This window comes from Leopardus geoffroyi, chromosome A1 (assembly GCF_018350155.1).
Source record: "Leopardus geoffroyi isolate Oge1 chromosome A1, O.geoffroyi_Oge1_pat1.0, whole genome shotgun sequence".
Lineage (NCBI taxonomy): Eukaryota > Metazoa > Chordata > Mammalia > Carnivora > Felidae > Leopardus > Leopardus geoffroyi.
In genome coordinates, this window is record NC_059326.1 from 81,717,268 (window position 1) to 81,736,793 (window position 19,526).

At 48.6% G+C, this 19,526-nt stretch overlaps 1 protein-coding gene across 1 annotated transcript; it reads left to right on the forward strand.

Moving 5' to 3' along the window:
* The first annotated feature begins 3,513 nt into the window (after positions 1 to 3,513).
* On the forward strand, positions 3,514 to 16,598 carry LOC123596739. The gene is made up of 2 exons (XM_045475089.1): positions 3,514 to 3,661; positions 15,305 to 16,598. Exons 1-2 carry the CDS (start codon positions 3,611 to 3,613, stop codon positions 15,857 to 15,859), a joined length of 606 nt encoding a protein of 201 aa, XP_045331045.1. The 5' UTR covers positions 3,514 to 3,610; the 3' UTR covers positions 15,860 to 16,598.
* Positions 16,599 to 19,526: the final 2,928 nt, after the last annotated feature.

Below are 19,526 nucleotides of genomic sequence, written 5' to 3' on the forward strand. Positions count from 1 at the left end.
TGACTTGTTTTCTTGCTCACACTGTTCCAGCTTCAACCCTCCACAGCTCTCTCAGTCGGCTCCTGTCTCTCTTTGACATTCCCACATCGTTTTCAAAAATTAACGCGTAGACTTCATGTTTTTTACTACCATTTTAGATTCATAAAAACATTGAGTAGATCGTAGAGGAAGTCCCGCATGCCCATCCAGCCCTGGCGTGCTTACGCCTTTTCAAAGCTGGAGTTGACTTTCAAAGGTTGACGTTTGACAGGCTGTGCCATAAACACCAGCAGGACTGAAGACGCGGTTTGCCCGTCTCCACGTCAGCGGGAGCCCCCACTCCCTCCTTGCCACAGTTGTTTCTGCTTATGTTCTTTTATCACTTGGGTCTGTGCTTACAGTTTTCGAAGCATATTAAATGTTTTAGGGTGGTGGTCAACTGGAATGTTGTTTCTTTGATTCCAAATGTGTTTTAAAATAATTTTAAAGCGCTACGAAAAAGGGAATATAAGTGGCTTTTCGTGACAGTGACGGAACGTCTGCTTGAGCACAGAATTCCCCTGCTCCTCATAACCTGCATTTAATGGTTCTCTTACCATGAACTTCTTTACTCATAAGCCGGTGGAATGTTGCGGCTCTGGTGCCTGGTGTGTGTGGCGGGGTAGGTGTGTCAGTTACTTTGGAGGCTGAGGAACTCCAAAAGGATCCTGGAGCTTCACGGGGAGGGGGATGAGGACAAGGCTGCGTCTCCCGGCAGGTGAATCACACCTGGAACATCGAGGTCTCGGGTCAGCAGGGGCCAGGGCTGATGGACTTGGAAGATTAAACCTCAAAGGTTAAGGACCAGACAGCACCTTTCAGGCTGAAGGTGACAGTGGGTGTGGCCCTCCTGACCGGTCCCCAGGCAGATGAAGCGGGTGCGAATGTCCTTTCCTTTCGGGGCTTCTAAGCTTCATTAAAGCTCTTGCCCAGCCCGGCTCCCCCTGACCATGGTTTGGTCTCCAGCGAGGGGCTCCAGGGGCCCAACAAGGGTGCTGAGCTGCTAGGACCCAAGCCGTCTGTCCAGATCCACAACTCCCGGGCCCCGTGGGGCCCGTCCACAGGGAACGGCGTGTCCTCCAACTGGTGGGGTCACACACTTCCACAAGGCCACTGCAGCCACCTCGGATGTCACTGCTACCTGGCGGGACGCTGGCCCGCGTGTCTTCGTGGGTACCCGCAGGCTGAGCCCCCCGGCCCCCACATCACACAGGGCAGTTGGGTCATCACTCTCTGCAGAAGCGGAACCGGAGGCTGCCACGTGAACTTACAGATCACCTGCCCAAGGCCCCAGCCAGACCCAGGGTTCAAGGCCACGTCGAAGGCCCGGAGACGGCTGCTGCAAGGGCGCCTCTGCCTCAAAGCCGTTGTGATACCCGCTCCAAGTCTCCAGCCCGTTAGTCCTGAGGAATGTGAGGAAAGCCTCACGGGGGAAATCTGATAAGGCAGCTGAGAAAAGGAGTTAATTGGTTTTCTGGATAATTGCAGTGCTTACTCCCCTTTTGCTCAAACAAATGCTTCCCCCGAGTTCATAAAGCAGCCGGGCAGCCTCTTTCGGCCACAAAACCTTTAGCTGCGGGCTCTTAGAGGAGCGGCCACGGTCGGCTGAGGCCTCACAGGCACTTCGAACCACGGAGCTGTGAGCTCGGTGATGGATTTGAAGCCCACGACTCACGGGATGGCTCATTTACTTCTGTAAATATCCGTCATCAATTCCCCTGGCGGTGGGGAACCCGGTCCATCTCTGCCGAGAGGAGAAGGGCGTTCGTTCTTTGCCACATTTTCTACTCGTTGTGCCTCACGCAACAGCTAACAGGCCGCCGACCGCCGTCAGAGGCGCTGCTGTTGTTGACAACACACAATTAGTTTGGATGTGTTCTTAGCGGTCTGGCGGGAAGGTACAGGGCACAGAATGAAAGCCAGGAAAAGTCCCGTCCTGGGTTTTACACACTTCAGTTTGCACAAACAACTCCTTGCACGGTTCCTCGCTAGCATTTAACACTGGGCGTGTGACGCAGACAAGAGAGGACCGCATCAGAGCTGCGTGCCGAGTGTCGCTGTGTGTGCGCCCTCGGTACAGCGGCACTGCGGTCAGCGTGGGAAGACGGCTGGGCCGAGGACAGGGTGGTGTGGCCACTCTCCTGCTGGCCAGCTCGAGTCGCCCAACTGCTCCCGCCTCTTTCTTTCTTTCTTTCTTTTTTTTTTCAACGTTTATTTATTTTTGGGACAGAGAGAGACAGAGTATGAGTGGGGGAGGGGCAGAGAGAGAGGGAGACACAGAATCAGAAACAGGCTCCAGGCTCTGAGCCATCAGCCCAGAGCCTGACGCGGGGCTCGAACTCACGGACCGCGAGATCGTGACCTGGCTGAAGTCGGACGCTTAACCGACTGCGCCACCCAGGCGCCCCATCTCCCGCCTCTTTCTAACCTGAAAAACAGAACTGCAGTCGCTTATTAATTTCTGACCCAGTTAAAAGCGGCCAATGATCGTGTGCCACGAGATGTGACCTCGCCTCGCTGTCCTTCTGCGGCTCCCCCGTCACCAGGAACCCGAGGACTGCTGTGTCATTGTCCCCATGTTAAAAGTGGGGTGCTCCAGCATTGGCTCCGTCTAGAACTGGGTCTTTGTTCTCTCCTGACAATTTTATTTAATTGTCATAGACTCTGGGTCTGGAGTTCTGTCTCGTCCAGCAAGAGAGTGGATGCAGGATTAACCACATGAGAGAGGCTAATGTCCGGGAGGAGACAAGAGCCCCAAGCAAGGGTCCTCGCTCCGTTTTTATTAGGATCAGAAGGCTCACAAGCTTGATGGACGTGCACAAAGAGACAATGAAATCTTGAACATTAACTCATGGGTGTGAGGGAAAGTGGTTTTGAAGTTATGCGGTGTTAGGGGTTTGGGTCAGTACAAAACAAAGTGGGCAGAAGGTTGTTTGCAGCAGATGTGAGGCACCACCTCTGTTTACCTGAACTGACCTAGGGGACAAGACAGGGCAAGCTACCTCAGGGTCAACAAGGCACCCTTCTTCTGCTACTTAGCTCCGCTCAGGGCAGCTTGGCCCAGCTGCAGTCTGTAGCCCTATTTACCTATTTACCTCTCGTGGTCCTTCCCTCCTGTGAAAACAGCTTCCTGCTATGGTACTAAGTTGGGGGGCATTTCCACCCTGAATACCTAACCTTGCTTACCTCATCTTGGATGCTTTCATCCTGAGATTCCCTATCCCTATACCTTTGTCCTATACTGGGGGCCTTTGCCCCGTTTACCCAAACATGGGTGTGTTCTTCCTGTGGCTTTGTAATTCTTCATGCCTTGTTCCTAAGCTTATTCCCCACATTTAATTCCTAATTCTCTATATTTGGCAGATTTGTTTTGCTTTGTTCTTAAAATTCAGAAGCTATGGAGAGTTCAACATAACAATCCTAAATGCTAACGACATCCACAACTTGATCACACTTAACTTTTTTATCTTTGGTTTACAGAATGGGGTCAAGGCCATGCAAACAGCAGAAAGGGAGAAGGAAGCGGGTGAGGAGGAGGAGACGGGAGGTCGGCCGGGCTGGCACAGCATTCGAGCGTTCGCGAGGTTCCAGGATGACGTCCCAAGAGATTTCAGCCGGAAAACTGGCTACCTTCTCTGTTCAGGTGAGTGCTTCCCCCTGGGGTCCCACAGCACATTTCCAGGTAAACAGCCCACTGCTTAAGCTCTATTTCCAGAATTCCAGAAAGCATTTTAGTGACAAACAAATAGGATTTGCCACCTTCCTGTGAGAAAAAAACCCAGTCCAATTCCAATGCTCTGCTCTAATTCCCGTGGAACCTTGTTAGGCCCTCCCGCCCCTCAGTGATGGGTGCTACCCTCCCCCCACCGCCCCACCCCACGATGGGCACTGAGACCTTTTGTTTCAGTTCAGTCTTCCTACATTTCTAACTTTTCTTTTTAGTCTGGGAAACTGTCTCCGTATATTTTTATTGGCAATATTTTATACACATGACTCTCTAAAAATTAATTTTAAATTCACTTAATTAATTAACTAATTAAATTAAAGGCAAAAATAAACTATTGGGACTAGACCAAAATAGGAAGCATTTGCACAGTGAAGGAAACCATCAACAAAATGAAAAGACAGCCTATGGATGGGAGAAGATATTTGCAAATGACATATCCGATAAAGGGTTAGTATCCAAAATATATAAAGAACTTATACAACCCAATACCCCCCCAAAAGCCAAACAACAACAACAACAACAAAACAAATAATCTGATTGAAAAAAATGGGCAGAGAACCTAAATAGACACTTCTCCAGAGAAGACATCCAGATGGCCAACACACACATGAAAACATGCTCCCCATCACTCATCATCAGGGAAGTGCAAATCAAACCACAATGAGATGCCACCTCACACCAGTCAGAATGGCTAAGATCGAAAGACTAGAGATAATGAGTTGACAAGGATGTGGAGAAAAAGGGACTCTCCTGCAAACTGCTGAAGCCACTGTGGAGATCAGTGTGCAGGGTCTTCAAAAAGTTAAAAATAAAACTATCATGTGACCCAGGACTCCATTACTGGTGTTTACCCAAAGAATGCAAAAACACTAATTTGAAAAGATACATACATTATTTATAAAGGCCAAGATATGGAAGCAGCCCAGTTGTCCGTGGATAGACGGATGGCTAAAGAAGGTGTGCTGTATGTACAATGGGATATTACTCAGCCTTAAAAAAGGATGAGATCTTGCCATTGTGACAACATGGATAGAGCTAGAGGGTATTGTGTTGAGTGAAATAAGTCAGAGAAAAGATAAATATGATCTCAGTTATATGTGGAACCTAAAAGACAAAACCAATGAACAAACAAAAACCAGAAAGACTCCTAAGTACAGAGAAAAAAATGGCAGATGCAGAGGGAAGACAGGTGAGGGACAAGCGGTGGGGGGGGGGGGTGAAGAGGACTCATGGGTACAAACTTCCAATTAAACTTCCATGACAAGCAAGTCAAGGGGCGTCTGGGGGGCAGGGAACGTAGTCGATAATATCGTAATGATGTCGTAAGGAGCCAGATGGTCACCGCACCTCCTGTGGCGAGCATTGTATAAACTGCAGGATGGTTGTGCACCTGAAACTATTATACTGTATATCACGTGTACTTAAATAATAAAAAATAATTAGCTTTTTCTGTTCCCAAGATAACAAATGTACCTTGAAAAATTGAGAAGCCCCTAAAAACCACCTAAAGGGTAACAGTCGGGCATAACTGCACCCACAGGGGTGCCACCGCTGGTGGTTTAGTATCCACGCGCCCAGCCTTCTCTGTGTGCGCGTGGGAACACACACCTGGATCTGCACACGCTCTTCTGTGACCTCCTATCCCTTTCAGCATTCTGTTTCTTCCGTTCCATGTGTAGAATCTACATCACCAGATAGGCTACAGCCTACTATAGTCTGCATAATACCCTGTCCTGATGGGTGTATCCAATTTATGTCACTAACTTCCCTCTTCATATTCTTGGACATCCATTTTGTTTTCAACTTTTTCTCGATTACATATGAAAAACATTAAGCCCGTTTTAAAACAGCTTTGGACCCAGATCACTGGTGAAGCCCAGTTGTAAAGCCACGAATTTGGATTGAACAATTGCCCTAAGTTTTTTCCAAAAACGTTTCCTTGAAGCTGAATTTCTCAATTAGCCAATCCTATTAAGAGTTAGTATGATTTAGGGACGACTGCAGTCTTCCTGCCTCCACATGACTCTTCACAAAGGCGACAGGACAGTACCGTGAGGTAGGGACGGGCTTGGGAGCCAGGGGACAAAGGGACGGGCTTGGGAGCCAGGGGACGAAGGGATGGGCTTGGGAGCCGGGGGAACAGAGATGTAGATCCCAGCTCTGCCATCGGCCGTCTGTGTGACTGTGGAAAGGCACGGAAATACCCTAGACTGTGGCTTCCTGGTCACCGTGCGTGGCACAGGATAAAACACTACACTAACGAAACTCATAAACACTGTGCAGCTGCCTTGGACTATATTTCTATCACAACGAAAAGTTATAGATGAGCCTTTTCCTCGGCAAACCTCCCCGATGCAGGAACTATGATCCGCCTCAGAAATAAGGAGACTGAGGCTCCAAGAAGTTGTGTGCCTTCCCCGAGTTCACACAGCGGTAAACGGCCAGAGGCTCAAACTCAGGAGTCTTGCAAGCCGACGGTCTTCATGCTGTAGCTCACGAACCAATCATACCTTTGTAATAGGAATTTAAGTGACCAACTGGAATTTAACTTTAAAATCCTTATTTGAGGGGCTCCTGGGTGGCTCAGTCGGTTGAGCGTCCGACGTCGGCTCAGGTCATGATCTCACGGTCCGTGAGTTCGAGCCCCACGTCGGGCTCTGTGCTGACCGCTCGGAGCCTGGAGCCTGTTTCAGATTCTGTGTCTCCCTCTCTCTCTGCCCCTCCCCCGCTCATGTTCTGTCTCCCTCTCTCTCTCTCTCTCTCAAAATTAAATAAACATCAAAAAATTTTAAAAAGGTTAGGGGCACCTGGGTGGCTCAGTCGGTTGAGCGTCCGACTTTGGCTCAGGTCATGATCTCACAGTTCCTGAGTTTGAGCCCGTTGTCGGGCTCTGTGCTGACAGCTCGGAGCCTGGAGCTGCTTCGGATTCTGTGTCTCCCTCTCTCTCTGCCCCTCCCCTGCTCACGCTCTGTCTCTGTCTCAAAAATAAATAAACATTAAAAAAAATTTTAATCCTTATTTGAATAATAATGCTCTATAAAACGCATTCATACTTCTTATTTTAGCACTACTTAAAAACTAGGAGACAAAGAACCCAATATAAAATCGTCTCCTAAAATCTTTTATCATGTCTCAAAGCTGTCTTTTAGAAAATAACATTTCTTTTGCTTCCCAAAGGGGCCCTGTTTCCCTCCCCGAAGTCTCTGGTGTGTTGCATGGAAATGTCAGTTTCTTTGTAATTCTTTATTATTATTATTTATTAATTTCAAAGTTTTGTTTATTTTTGAGAGAGAGAGAGAGCACATGTAGGGGAGGGGCAGAGAGAGAGGGAGACACAGATCCCAAGCAGGCTCCGAGATGTCACTGCCCCACACGGGGCTGGAACCCACCAACCGTGAGATCATGACCCGAGCCGCAGTCCAGAGTGGGCACTTCACCTACTGAGCGGCCACAGCTTCCCTCCTGGTGATCCGTCACCTCAGGAAACCACCTGGGATTCTGGCCAGAAGAGCTTCTGAAGACGGCGTTCAGCGCAGAAACACTCACTCCCACAGTGACGAGTGTCGCCAGATGGAAGAAGCGGTTCAGAACGACCTCACCTCCCTCCGTAAAGGCCGGGGACGGGGACGGGGAGGGAGAGGAAAGGGCTCCCCGTGCTGCCTGCCGCCGGCGCTGGGCCCCGCACGACTTCCTGGCGCCCGGACACCTGCCCCGCGGGGCCCCAGATGCACTGCCGCAGGTGACCCGGGAGAGCAGGCCAGGGGCGGCCCGGAGCCGGCCTCGTGCTGCCCTCTGCCGGCCAGAGCGCCGAACTGCAGCGGAGACACGGGACGGGCAGGTGCGCTGAACCCCTGGTGTCGCGGCAGGTGTACTGCTGGCCCCCGCCCTGGCCCTCAGTCTTTGCCTCACTGAGAAAAGCTGCTGTTTCGACAGCCCGTCTCGTTTTCAGAAGGCTCGCAAGGCCGATCCGCTCGTGATGGAGAAGAGAGAGGAGGACGCAGCCAAGTGTGCGGCGGATTTCTCCAGAAAGCCTGTGCTCAAACCTCCCACCGCCCCGTGGCTCTGGGCAGGCTCCCTCTCCCACCTCCGGGCTTCTCCGCCTCAAAACAGAAGGAGCACATGCACTTCCTCTGCAAGGTTTTGAAAGGCTTCAATAAGTCCAATGTTTAAAAATGCAGGTACTTGGTGAGCCTTTGCAAACCATGGCATAAAAGTGGTTACAGAATGTCTACTAGTGGGTTTCTAAGTTTGATTTCTTTTTTCCGGATTACACAAAAGGCTGCAGGGAGACTCATTTCATTACCCTGAATCTATCTGAAGAGGAAGCCTAGTTCAGCATTACAGGTGTGTGAATATTGTATTGTTTCATGTATTAAAATCTTATCAGAGATAAATTGAAAAGTAGCAGAAGGTCTAAATATATACAATTACTTCAGTAGTAGTAATCCACGAGCCATGGCCTGCCCACATAGTTCTGTCTACGTGATGCAGAAACCGCTCTCTGGGGTGTCACTGTCCTCTTGGAGTGTGAGTCACCGCTGAGGTCGCACATCTGACATAAACGTGCTGTAACCATGTCGTACATGTGTCACATTAAGGAATTAGTGCATTAATTAGGATTGTGTTGCTATGCATTTTCCTTCTGGGAGAGAACATTCCGGCTTCACAGGGGAGACCCTAACTCTGAATCCAGCTCTGGCCACTGAACAAACACCTCTCAGATGCCAGAGAACATGATTGAGATGGACGGACACATCCTAACCCAGCGGGCACAGAGACCTCGCACCTGCAAACGGCCGCCAGCCAGCATTAGGTCGGGCTGGCCAGCCCTCTGGCCCCTTCTCCTCCTGGCCGCAGGAAGGACCACTGTGATGCCGGTCACCACTTTGACTGAGTCTTGGTGCCTTCCACCCGCACACACGGGGTATGAAGTTCATGTCCATACTGAGTTTTCATTTACTAAGATTTTGAACCTTGTTGAATGAGGAGCAGACCTCAGCCGCATTAAGAGAGCCCCCGGACTAAACTGGCGTTGGAATGACAGCTGGCAAAAGTGGGCGGGCCCCACACGCTGAGCCAAACAGAGCGAATGGGAGGCTTGAATGGGATCGAGAATCTCCTTACAGAATATGGAAAATGCACAGAATACACATGGAAGTCACTTGTCATGACAGGAAGCAGGGAAAATACAGCGTGAGTCTTAAAAAGGGACAGAATGTATTGAGAGGATCATGTGATTCTTGTCCTTTTATTGACACGATGCATCACACTGATTGACTTGTGGGTATTGAACCAGCCCTGCAGCCCAGGGATAAATCCCACTTAGTTGTGGTGAATAATCCTTTTAAAAAGTTTTTTTTAATGTTTACTTATTTTTGAGAGACAGAGAGAGACAGAACATGAGCAGAGGAGGGGCAGAGAGGGAGACACAGAATCCGAAGCAGGCTCCGGGCTCCGAGCTGTCAGCACAGAGCCCGACGCGGGGCTCGAACTCACGAAACGTGAGATCATGACCTGAGCCAAAGTTGGATGTTTAACCGACGGAACCACCCAGGTGCCCCTAAATGCAAAGAACATTTATTTTTAAGTTTATTTATTTATTTTTTGAGAGAGGTAGAGAGCAAATGGGGGAGGGGCAGAGAGAGGTCAACGGAAATCTCAGGCAGACTCCTTGCTGTCAGCACAGAGCCCAACAAGGGACTGGATCCCATGAACTGTGAGACCACGACCTGGGCTGAAATCAAGAGTCAGACGCTCAACCAACTGAGCCACCCATGTGCCCCAGAAGCCAAGAACTTTTTATTATTTGTTACGAGTAAGGAGGCAGGGAGCTCGCTCTCAAAGCGCTGTCTCCCCACGGGGTTTGTACAGAAGGTTTGCATTCAGCGTCCCAGGTGGGGGTGGGGAGCTTGTCTGTATGCTGGCACACACATGGTATTTCAAAAACTGGTGGAAAACTCCTCCGGTAGGGGAGATCTTAGTGTTATAATGAGCTGAAGGTAAGTTCGGGATGTCCTGGGGGCTTCCTCACAGGCCCTTGGTTCCAATCCTTGGTCCCAGCTAACAGACTCATGTGAGCACCAAAATCAATCCGACAGTAAAATGGTCTGGCAAGATTTGTAAAGCAACCATAATAAAAATGCTTCCAGAAGCAATGACGGAAGGTTGAAACAAATGAAAACACAGAAAATCTCGACAAAGAGAAGTGACAAAAAAGGACCAAGTAGGAATTACAGGATTGAAAAATATAACAACAGAAGTGAAAGAAGGTTGGCAGAGCTCAGTGGTGGCACCGTGTCAGTGAACTTGAGGACGGATCAAGATCATGTCCCCCACCTGAGCGACAGAGAGAAAAGAGACTGCAGAAAATAAAGAGGCTCAGTCGGTTAAGCGTCTGACTTTGGCTCAGATCATGACCTCACAGTTCGTGAGCTTGAGCCCCACATCAGGTGCTCTGCCGTCAGCGTGGGGCCTGCTTGAGATCCTCCGTCCCCCCTCTCTGCCCCTCTCCTGCTCGTGCTTGCTCTCTCTCAAAAATATATAAACATTAAAAAAGATAAAATAATTTTTAAAAAGTTAAACTTGGAAGGCAAAGTTAAAAAAATAAAGGTAACAGATCAAAAACTAAAAAAAAAAAAAAAAAAAAGAATCTAAGTGAACGCTAATCAGGATAAACTTAAAAAAAAGTCTACACCAAGGCACATAAAAATAAAACCTCTTCAAACAAAAGACAAAGGAGAAATGATGCGTAACCTATTACAAAAAAACCCGATGTGAGTGACAATCGATGTCCTGTCTGAAACCATGGAGGCCAAGAGGAAGGAAGGGCCAGGAGAGAGCAAACTCTCAACCACAATTGTTACAGAGAAAACCACAGATCCAAAATGGCGCCACTTAGGCCAAGTCCCCAAACCAGGGCTCAATACCTAATGTGACTGCACTTCCAACCTCCCCAGAGTGGAGTCTTGGTCAGGAATTTTCTGATGGGCATTGGCCACCTGGGCCTCTCTGTCCCCTCAAGGGAAGATGAGGTCACCCGTGTGCCTTCGCCCTAGAAACAGACCGTGCCTGGAATTATCCTTTCCTTTTGTTAATAACTTCCCTGCCCTACCCTCCTTCCATAAAAACCTTCCATTTGTACAATTCCCCAGAACTAGATGGGCTGCTGATGATTCATGAAACATTTAATAAAGCCAGTTAGATCTCAAATGTACTCGGTTGAATGTTTGTTATTTAATACTTTATACCTGGCAAAACTATCCTTCAAGAATGAAGGGGAAATAAAAACATTCTCAGATAAAGGAAAACTCAGGGAAATTAGCAGCAGCAGACCCAGCCTTAAGGAATGGCTGAAGGAAACTCTCCAAATGAAAAGAAAATGACCAAAGAAGACAGAATTTCAGTATGAAAAGCAGGATGATAATAGTAATGGTAATAACCGGGGTAGATACAATAAACTATCCTTTACTCCATAGAGTTATTTAATTTATGATGGCTAAAGCAGAAATTGTAACACCGTCTAATGGTGGAATTCAACACATGTAAACAAAAGACTTAAGACAATTGTATTTGATGTGGAGAACAAAAGCAGAAGAAAAAAAATAAATTTCCTTACAACTGGACAGAGGGACCTTCTCCCGGGTAGCTCAGCTGCCTCGATGATGACACTCTGCTGAGGGTTAAAGGCAACCTTAGCTTGACATTGTCCCAACCCCCCAGGATCCCGTGAATCTTCTCTAACATCTAAAAATCCTTTTGGAAACCTCCTTGATCTCTGCCCCCCAAATATATGTCGGCAATCATCCTCCAAGCATGTGGCCCCTGCTATGCACCTGCAGGGTCTCATGACTGAGGTTTTACTAGACGGCAGTAAATGACCTTCTCCTCATGGCAGCTGGATCCTCAAGGTCCCGGAAACCTTGCTTCCAAATTCCGTAGAGACTTCTACACGGAGCCTGACTCGGGGCTTGATCCCACCACCCTGGGATCATGACCCGAGCCAAAATCAGGAGTTGGACGCTTAACCGGCTGAGTCACCCAGGCGTCCCTGCATCAAAATTTCTTAACGGAGATGGGAAAAGAATCTAAACGGAGGCAAGATTTCAGTACCTGAGTTGAAGTCCTAGAACTGCTGTCGGTACCAGAGAAAATGTGCGTGTGTCCAAGTACATGCTTACTGTAGCCATGCCTACACTGTAACACTGTATCCACATGCGCATGTGTATTGTATCCATAGGTATGAATACTGTAACCGCTAGAAAAAGCACTAAGAAAACCATATAAAGTGATACAGTAAAAAATGTTAAAAATAGAGGCGCCTGGGTGCCTCAGTTCCTTGAGCTTCTGACTTTGGCTCAGGTCATGATCTCACCGTTCACGAGTTCGAGCCCTGCATCGGGCTCAGTGCTGTCAGCACAAAGCCTGCTTTGAATTCTCTGTCTCCCTCTCTTTCTGCCCCTCCCCTGCTCTCTCTCTCTCTCTCTCTCTCTCTCTCTTTCTCTCTCTCTCTCTCCAAAAAATAAACATTTTTAAATGTTAAAAATACAATTCATTTCTAAAAAATATTCAAGTGACCCAACTAAGAAAAGAGAAACAAAGGAACAAGAAACAGAAGAGGCAGACCCAAATGATAAAATGGCAAAGCAAAGCCCTAATGCATCAACAATGACCTTAAATGTAAGTGGCCTGTATACACAGAGTATTAAAATTGAATTAAATGCAGAGATTATCAGAGTAAATAAAAACCCAGTTCATTATGTGCTATCTGTAAGATGCTCAAGTCAAATGTAATTAACAGGTAGATGGAAAGAACAGAAGGGAAACTGATACATCATGCAAACATTAATTTTAAAGAGGCCTGTTAACAGCAGATAAAGTAGACTACAGAATAAAGAAATCACTAAGGACAGGAAGGGGCGCCACCTCGAGACACAAGAATCAATCAACCAAGAATGTATATAATCCTAAAACGCAGACCCCAGGAAACAGAGTTTCACAGTATATGAAGCAAAAACTGACAGAGCTAAAAACATAGCTGGCCAAACCCAAAATTGTCGTCGGAGACGTCCTCCCCCGTGACACAGACGGCTCTACCAGATGGAAAGTCAGTAAGGAGACCTGAGAACGACAGAAAACCTGCAACCGACGGAACCACACGAATGTTTTCAGAGCCCCGCCCTCAGCAGTGTCTCAGTCACCGAGGTAACCAATAACCCAGATTATAGGTCCCACAGAATTGAAAGCGTGTTCTCTGACCATAACGGAATCAAACTGGAAATCAGTAACAGAGAGACAACAGAAAAGTCCCCACCGTGTGGAAACTAGACGCCACACCTGTAAGTAACCCATGAGCCAAAGAGGAAGTTGGAAAGGAAATTTTGGAGAGACGTGAGGCTGTATGAAGAGGAACCTGTGCTTATCAGCATCTGTGGGATGCGGCCAGAAAAGCGCTGACAGGGAAACGTCTCGTGCCAAGTGCTTACATCGGAGAAGAGGGACAGTTTCAGATCGATGCTGTAAGTTCCCAGTTGAAAAAACTAGTAAATACAAAGCAAGAAAATGAAGAAAATAATAATGAGAGAAGCAGAAATCGATACAACTGAGAACAGAAGAAACGTCAGGAAAATCAAAGAAGTGCAAAGTGGGTTAGTTCTTCCAAAAACGTCAACAAAATTGGTAAACTTCTAGAAAGGCTGAAAAAGATTGTGAGGATACACAAATCACCAATATGAGGTATAAACCTAATAAAAGCCCCAGCTGCAGATCCGGTGGCTGTCAAGGGATAAACAAGGATTGCTGTGAGGAGCTTACACTCCTACGTAGGAAAACTTGGGAGAAGGGGACCAGCTCCTCGAAAACCACAAACTACCGAAATTCGGCTGAAATGGAGTAGATGGGTTGAATAAGTGTATAACCTTTTTTTAAGAATTCATCTTGCCGAGGTTACCAAAACAGAAACATCCAGACCCAGATACTTTCACCGAAAAACTTCAGCACGCATTTGAAGAAGAATCACAAAATTGTCTCTAGAAAACATCAGACAAGGGAGGGTTTCGTGAGCCCAGCATAACCAGTGAACATCCAAAGGGTAGAGAACTCACGTGGCTCACTAGCAAGGGGTAATCGTCAGCATCCGATTCGAAAGTGGGCAAAGGTCTCGAGTAGATACGTCTCCACAGGAGACATCCAGATGCCAAAGACGCATGAAAAGATGCTCAACACCGCTCATCGTCAGGGAAATGCAAACCCAAAGCCCAAGGAGATACCACCTCACGTCTACTGAATGACTGTTCTAAAAAACACAAGAGACAAGTGCTGGCGAGGATGTGGAGGAAAGGGACCCTCGTGCACGGTTGGTGGGAGTGCAAACTGGTGCAGCCGCCGTGGGAACCGGTGTGCAGGGTCCTCAAAATCTTCAAAGCCAAAGTCTAATGGGATCCAGCAATCCCACTGCTGGGTGTACGTCCAGCGGAAACGAAACCACTCTCTCAAAGAGATCTCTGCTCTCATTCACTGCAGCGTTATTCACAGCAGTCAAGACGTGGAAATAACCTAAGTCCCCATCGAGGGACGAAGGACAAAGATGATGTGCTCTGCACACTCACAGAGGAATATGATTCAGCCACGAGAAAGAAGGAAACCCTGCCGTTTGCAAACGCATGAATGAACCTGAAAGTCATGCTAAGTGAAAGAAGTCGGACAGAGGAGAGAAATAGTGCATGATCTCACTTGTTTGTGGAACCCAAGAAAGCCAAACTCGTAGAAACAGAGAGCAGATGAGTGTCTGCAGGGGGGCGGGGGCTGAGGGAAGCGGGGAGATGGCCAGGGGGTAGAAACTTTCAGTTACGAGGTGACTAAGTTCTGGAGATCTAATGTGCAACAAGGCGGTTACAGTTAACACACTGTACTGAGTACTTGAACTTCGCTGAGACAGCAGGTCTTAAATGTTATTGCCATACACACATACACAAAAAAGGTAGCTGTGCGAGGTGGCCGATGTGCTAAGTGACCGTAAGGCGGTGAACATTTCAAATGGACGTCTATCACCTCAACCCATTGTGCGCCTCGAACTCACACAGGGTCATTTATCAATTATAAAACTGGACAAAATGAAGGAAACACATAAATTAAATAGGCAAAATGTGTCCTTTGGATTTATTTTTATCCTTTAGAATCCTACCGTCTCTTAACACAGTTTCATGCTCTTTTCCCTCCATAAAAAAATGCGACAAGGTGTGTCGGGCAAAAGGAAAAGGTTGTCTGTCCCTTCAGGTTGGACGAGAAATACCTTGTCAGGAAATGTGCATCCGACCCACCTCACATTCCTCTTACCATCTGGCTGAGATGAACGGAAAGTGGTCTTCTGATAGTAAATCAATACCAAAGCAGGATAGGAAGAGTGTTTTAGATCAGGTTTCCGTAATGCCACTGTTGACTCTGCGATAATGCTTCAAAACGATGCTGCGGTCTCTGCCAACAATAGACTCAAAAGTGCAATTTTGGCAAAATAAATAAAATGATGGTTTAAAAAAATGGTTTTCTTTTGCAATGATCTCACAGGTCGCAACATTGACATCAAGGACATTTCTCGTAGAATATGCGGGAGGTGGAAGAAAAGACGTTGCAATAATGGAGACAGAGGCGCGAGAGACGGAGAGAAAGCCAGGTCCTGGTGTGCCCGCTGGGTGCACATACACGATCCTCACAGCGACCCCCGACAAGGTCCCGGCCAGCACCTTGCCCCTGCTTCTCAGCCCTGGCCTGAAGGGTTCCCTCCAACCCCATCAGGACCTCCTGGGCTTGGGCCCGGGCAGGGTGATTTTAAAACGTCCCCACGTGATGCTGGTATGCGGTCAAAGCCTCAGCCCCCGGGGCAGTGGAAAGACACCCCGCTGCGCCCCCATCCCCAAGGACCCCGTCCCCAGCCGACCTCAGGCTCTCAGGCTCCAGCTGCTCTTTTCTTCTTCGCGGGCGTTGCACTCACCTGACCCGTGGTCACCCTTCTTCTCTGTGACCTCGACTCCTGTCACTGAAGAAGAACCTGCACGCTCCTTGTCCACATGCACCTGCTGTTCAGTGTCCCTAGATGCCCCCCCCTCCCCAGACCCCTTGTAGAACTCACACCTCCCTCCACGGCCCTGGCCCAGAGTGTCCCCCACTCAGAGACTCACTACCCACCCCCCTCCATGATGCCATGAAGCAAATCTCAAACTCCTGACCATGGCATCCACATGTTTGGGTAGATCATTGATATTTAACCAGACAAATACAAAATGTAACTAAAATGAGAGCCAGCAAGCTTTTTTTTTTTTTAACTTGGCACTCTTTGTTTATGGTGGACCGTCCCCATGGAAACTGGGGATAAAAATAGCTGGCCTGTGTGTGTACCTGGTAAGGTTGTGATGAGCACACGGGACACTACGAATGTCCTTATCCAGGAAGCTGTTGAATCGCTGAGCTGGGCACTCCCTCCAAGGCCCAAGCCTCATCGACGGGCTTCGAAACGGAGGTGTCGGTGTTTGGGAGACTCCCCAGCTCCCATCCTGCTCCCATCCTTCCAGATAGCCTCTCTGCTGGCATCTAGGCAGCCAGGCTGGAAGCCTGTGCTCACTTCTCGTCCGACCCGAGCTCGCCCCACATGGGGCCACGGCCGCTTGGAAAACTCTCTTTTCTTGGGGCCCCCTGTTCTATGAAACGGGTTGATTGTGTCTCCTCCCGTGGCTCCTGCTTCTGTCAGCTTGTGGAAGGGGTCTCGGGTGCCCAGGAGTGGCCTTTGCACACAGTGCCCCTCCCCCACAACGCCTGTGATTTATCCCTTGACTGTGAGCTCCTGGAGGGCAGAGGCCACGTTTTATTAATACCTATAACCCAATATCGATACTTTGCCATTCAATAAGAGTTTGCTATGAATAAATAAATGAATACTGATTAAATATGATTCAAAAGGCACTTAGGGGAGAGATGTTCTGTGAGTCATAAATATTCAGAGGCCGAGTAGGAGGCATCCTTGAGCGCTTCACGGGGCCAAGAAAAGGTTCCTTTACCCCTAATTTGGCCTTGTGAGATAACATAGGTGATGTGTGACAGTCATGTGTTTGGCACAAAACCCGTAACTTGAAACGGTCCTTGGATGAGGACCTCAAGGGCCATAAATACGCACAGCGCCCTCACTGACGGAGGCCAGCTCTGCGGCCAGCTCCTAGGTCACTGTGCAGCACTGGACCCGCCAGCCCGGGGCCACCTTCCCCGGGGTGAAGGCGCGGGGATACTCTGTGGGCCGTGCCCTTGTCCTCACTGCCGACGTCAGATGGTTAAAAGTCCCCTCTTCCTTCACGGCATTTTTGTGTCAACCACCAATTCACTTATTCAAGCCTTTTAAATTCCCCTGCTGCTAATTATAAGATAAGTAGCTTCACGGATGTGCCTACTGTGAAAAGCTAAGGCCTCCTCGGAAAAGTAGTAAATGTGCCTCTTCCAAACTAGAGGGACGTCCCCAAATCCTGAGGTTCTGGGACAACAGTCAGTCTGTCCACTCTACTCCGATCTTCGTGGCGTTACAGAAGGCAGTCTTGCCCTTGAAGGTTTCTTATTTCTAGGCTGAGAACTGTCTGTCTGGTCTGTTTCCATCAGTGCCCGGAACTCTGCCTCGCATCCTAGAGTGGACTTGGCAGGACCCGTTCCGGGGGTGCTCAAGTGTTACATTTACCTTCAGTGCCTCCTGGATCACCTGGAACTTTCCACTGTGCTGACTATACCCCGAAGCCGTGGTTTCTAAGAGCCCAGACAAGCTGTATTTTCTATAATCTGAAGTACCTCCAACCACATGTGCAAACAGATCACATTTGAGACCCGGCAAAGGCCACCTGGACTTTTCAATTTGCCAAAGTGCATTCAGAGTTGAACCTTCCTTATGCCAAGTGGTGCCGAAACCACAGAATCGCAGGGCAAGAAAGGATCTTGACAGTCTGATCCATTTTCTTCCCTTCAGGGGAACTATTTCCCTCGCCCCAGACTGGGCGACATAATCCTTGACCTTTGAAGTCCTTCAGAGAAGGTGACCCTGAGTCTGTCGTTGGCATTCAGTTCTTACCGGAACTGCTCCGTCAGGACACCTGGATCCAGCAGGCCTACCCTGGAGGATCATTTCTGCTCGGAGACCAGGACTGTGATGATTCCAACCCCCTGGTCTGTGTTTGTCGGCAGGTGCACAGGCCTGAGCGCGCGTCCGTGTGTGTGTGTGTGTGTGTGTGTGCGCATGAGCTCTGGGCCTTGAGGCCCCGGGTGGAAACAGGGAGCTGGGCATCCACACCTCACTGCAGGATCTTCTAGATCCTTTCTGGGTCGGAGACATCACACCCACCCAGCGAGGCCGAGTCCCTCAGGGCCTGCTGGCTGCCTTCTCCAGACACAGTCATCCCAGGACTTCACCTTCCACCCTAGAGACTCGCCCCCATCCCCACAAGTGCAGAGGACCATCGCAAGGCAGGACATGCTATTTATTGGGGACCCCCCAGTACCCACAGCTCAGCTCACTCACCCCCAGACTGATGCTGAACAGACTGTTCCTGTTGCAAACTCTGCCATTGTGTCTCTGCAAAGAGGTGAAACGACACCCAAACAGTTAGCCGGTGAATAATTACTGAGTTCCGACCACGTGTAGGAACTACTGAGTAGCAGTTACTCCGGAATTACTGAGTTCCAACCTCGTTGACTTTGGCACCGTGGAGAACCTCTCACAGTGCTGAGCAAATGGGGGGATTCCCTCAGGGCTCTCAGTGTTTCCTGCTTTCCTTCCTAGGGGGAGGGGTGGCACACCCAGAGCTGCCCCCAAGAGTAGAACTGGCCTCGGCGACAGGAGACTAAATGGCGTGTCCGTGGACAAGCCCACGCCCGGTCCCTCTCATTCTGTGGCCTCGCAGGCAGCATGGTAATGAACAGACAAGGGACTTGGAGCCAGACTTGGGGTCCTTTGAAATCTGAGTTACTTATCTTTCTGAACCTGAGTGTCCTCAGCTCTCAAGTTCGATGTCACAAGGTTGTGACAAATTATAATGGTTTCTACTGTTGTCCTTCCAAAGATTTATTTGGACGCTGGTTAGCACCCCTGGGTGTGATCGCTGTAGGCCGGGCATTGTCCTTCTGGGCACGTCTACACTGCCAGCCTCCAATTTTCCTAAACCTTTGGGGTTTTGGTTCTTGGACTGGTTGCTTTATAAAATGGCTAAGATTAACTGAATTACATAATAATAATAATAATAATAACATGAAGACGGTTGTCTGTCACGTCCACGTTTTTATGAGTCCCTCTAAGGAATATCTTTGCATCTATGACTCCATATCCTTTATGACTACAAAGACAAGATTAAGGCTTGTCATATTTTGGGGACACATAGGTTGTAGCGGTTGGGCGCGTCTTATGTGTCAAGCACATTTCTATAAATCAAACCAGATAAAAGCAGACACGTAAATCAGAGAAACTCCAGTAAAGGCCAAAGTTTCAAAGGTGCACCACAGGAGATGTGACATCACAGGGGTTTGATGGAGAATTGGCTCATTTTGTGTCACGGGAACAGCAAAAGTGTAAAACACTACATCTTAGGGACACCTGGGTGGCTCCATCAGTTGAGGGCCCAGCTCTTGATTTCAGCTCAGGTCACAATCTCAGGGTCATGAAATTGAGCCCCGTGTCCACGTTGGGCTCTCTGATGAGTATGGAGCCTGCTTAGGACTCTCTCCCCCTCTCTCTCTCTTTCTCTCTCTCCCTCCCTCTCTCTCTCTCCAA

What these genes read in the sequence shown, in the direction of transcription:
- LOC123596739 (XM_045475089.1), top strand. Translation starts at nt 3,611, where the DNA reads ATGACGTCCCAAGAGATTTCAGCCGGAAAACTGGCTACCTTCTCTGTT. An exon ending in TGGCTACCTTCTCTGTTCAG is followed by an intron (nt 3,662 to 15,304) that starts GTGAGTGCTTCC and finishes ATGATCTCACAG; the next exon opens with GTCGCAACATTGACATCAAG.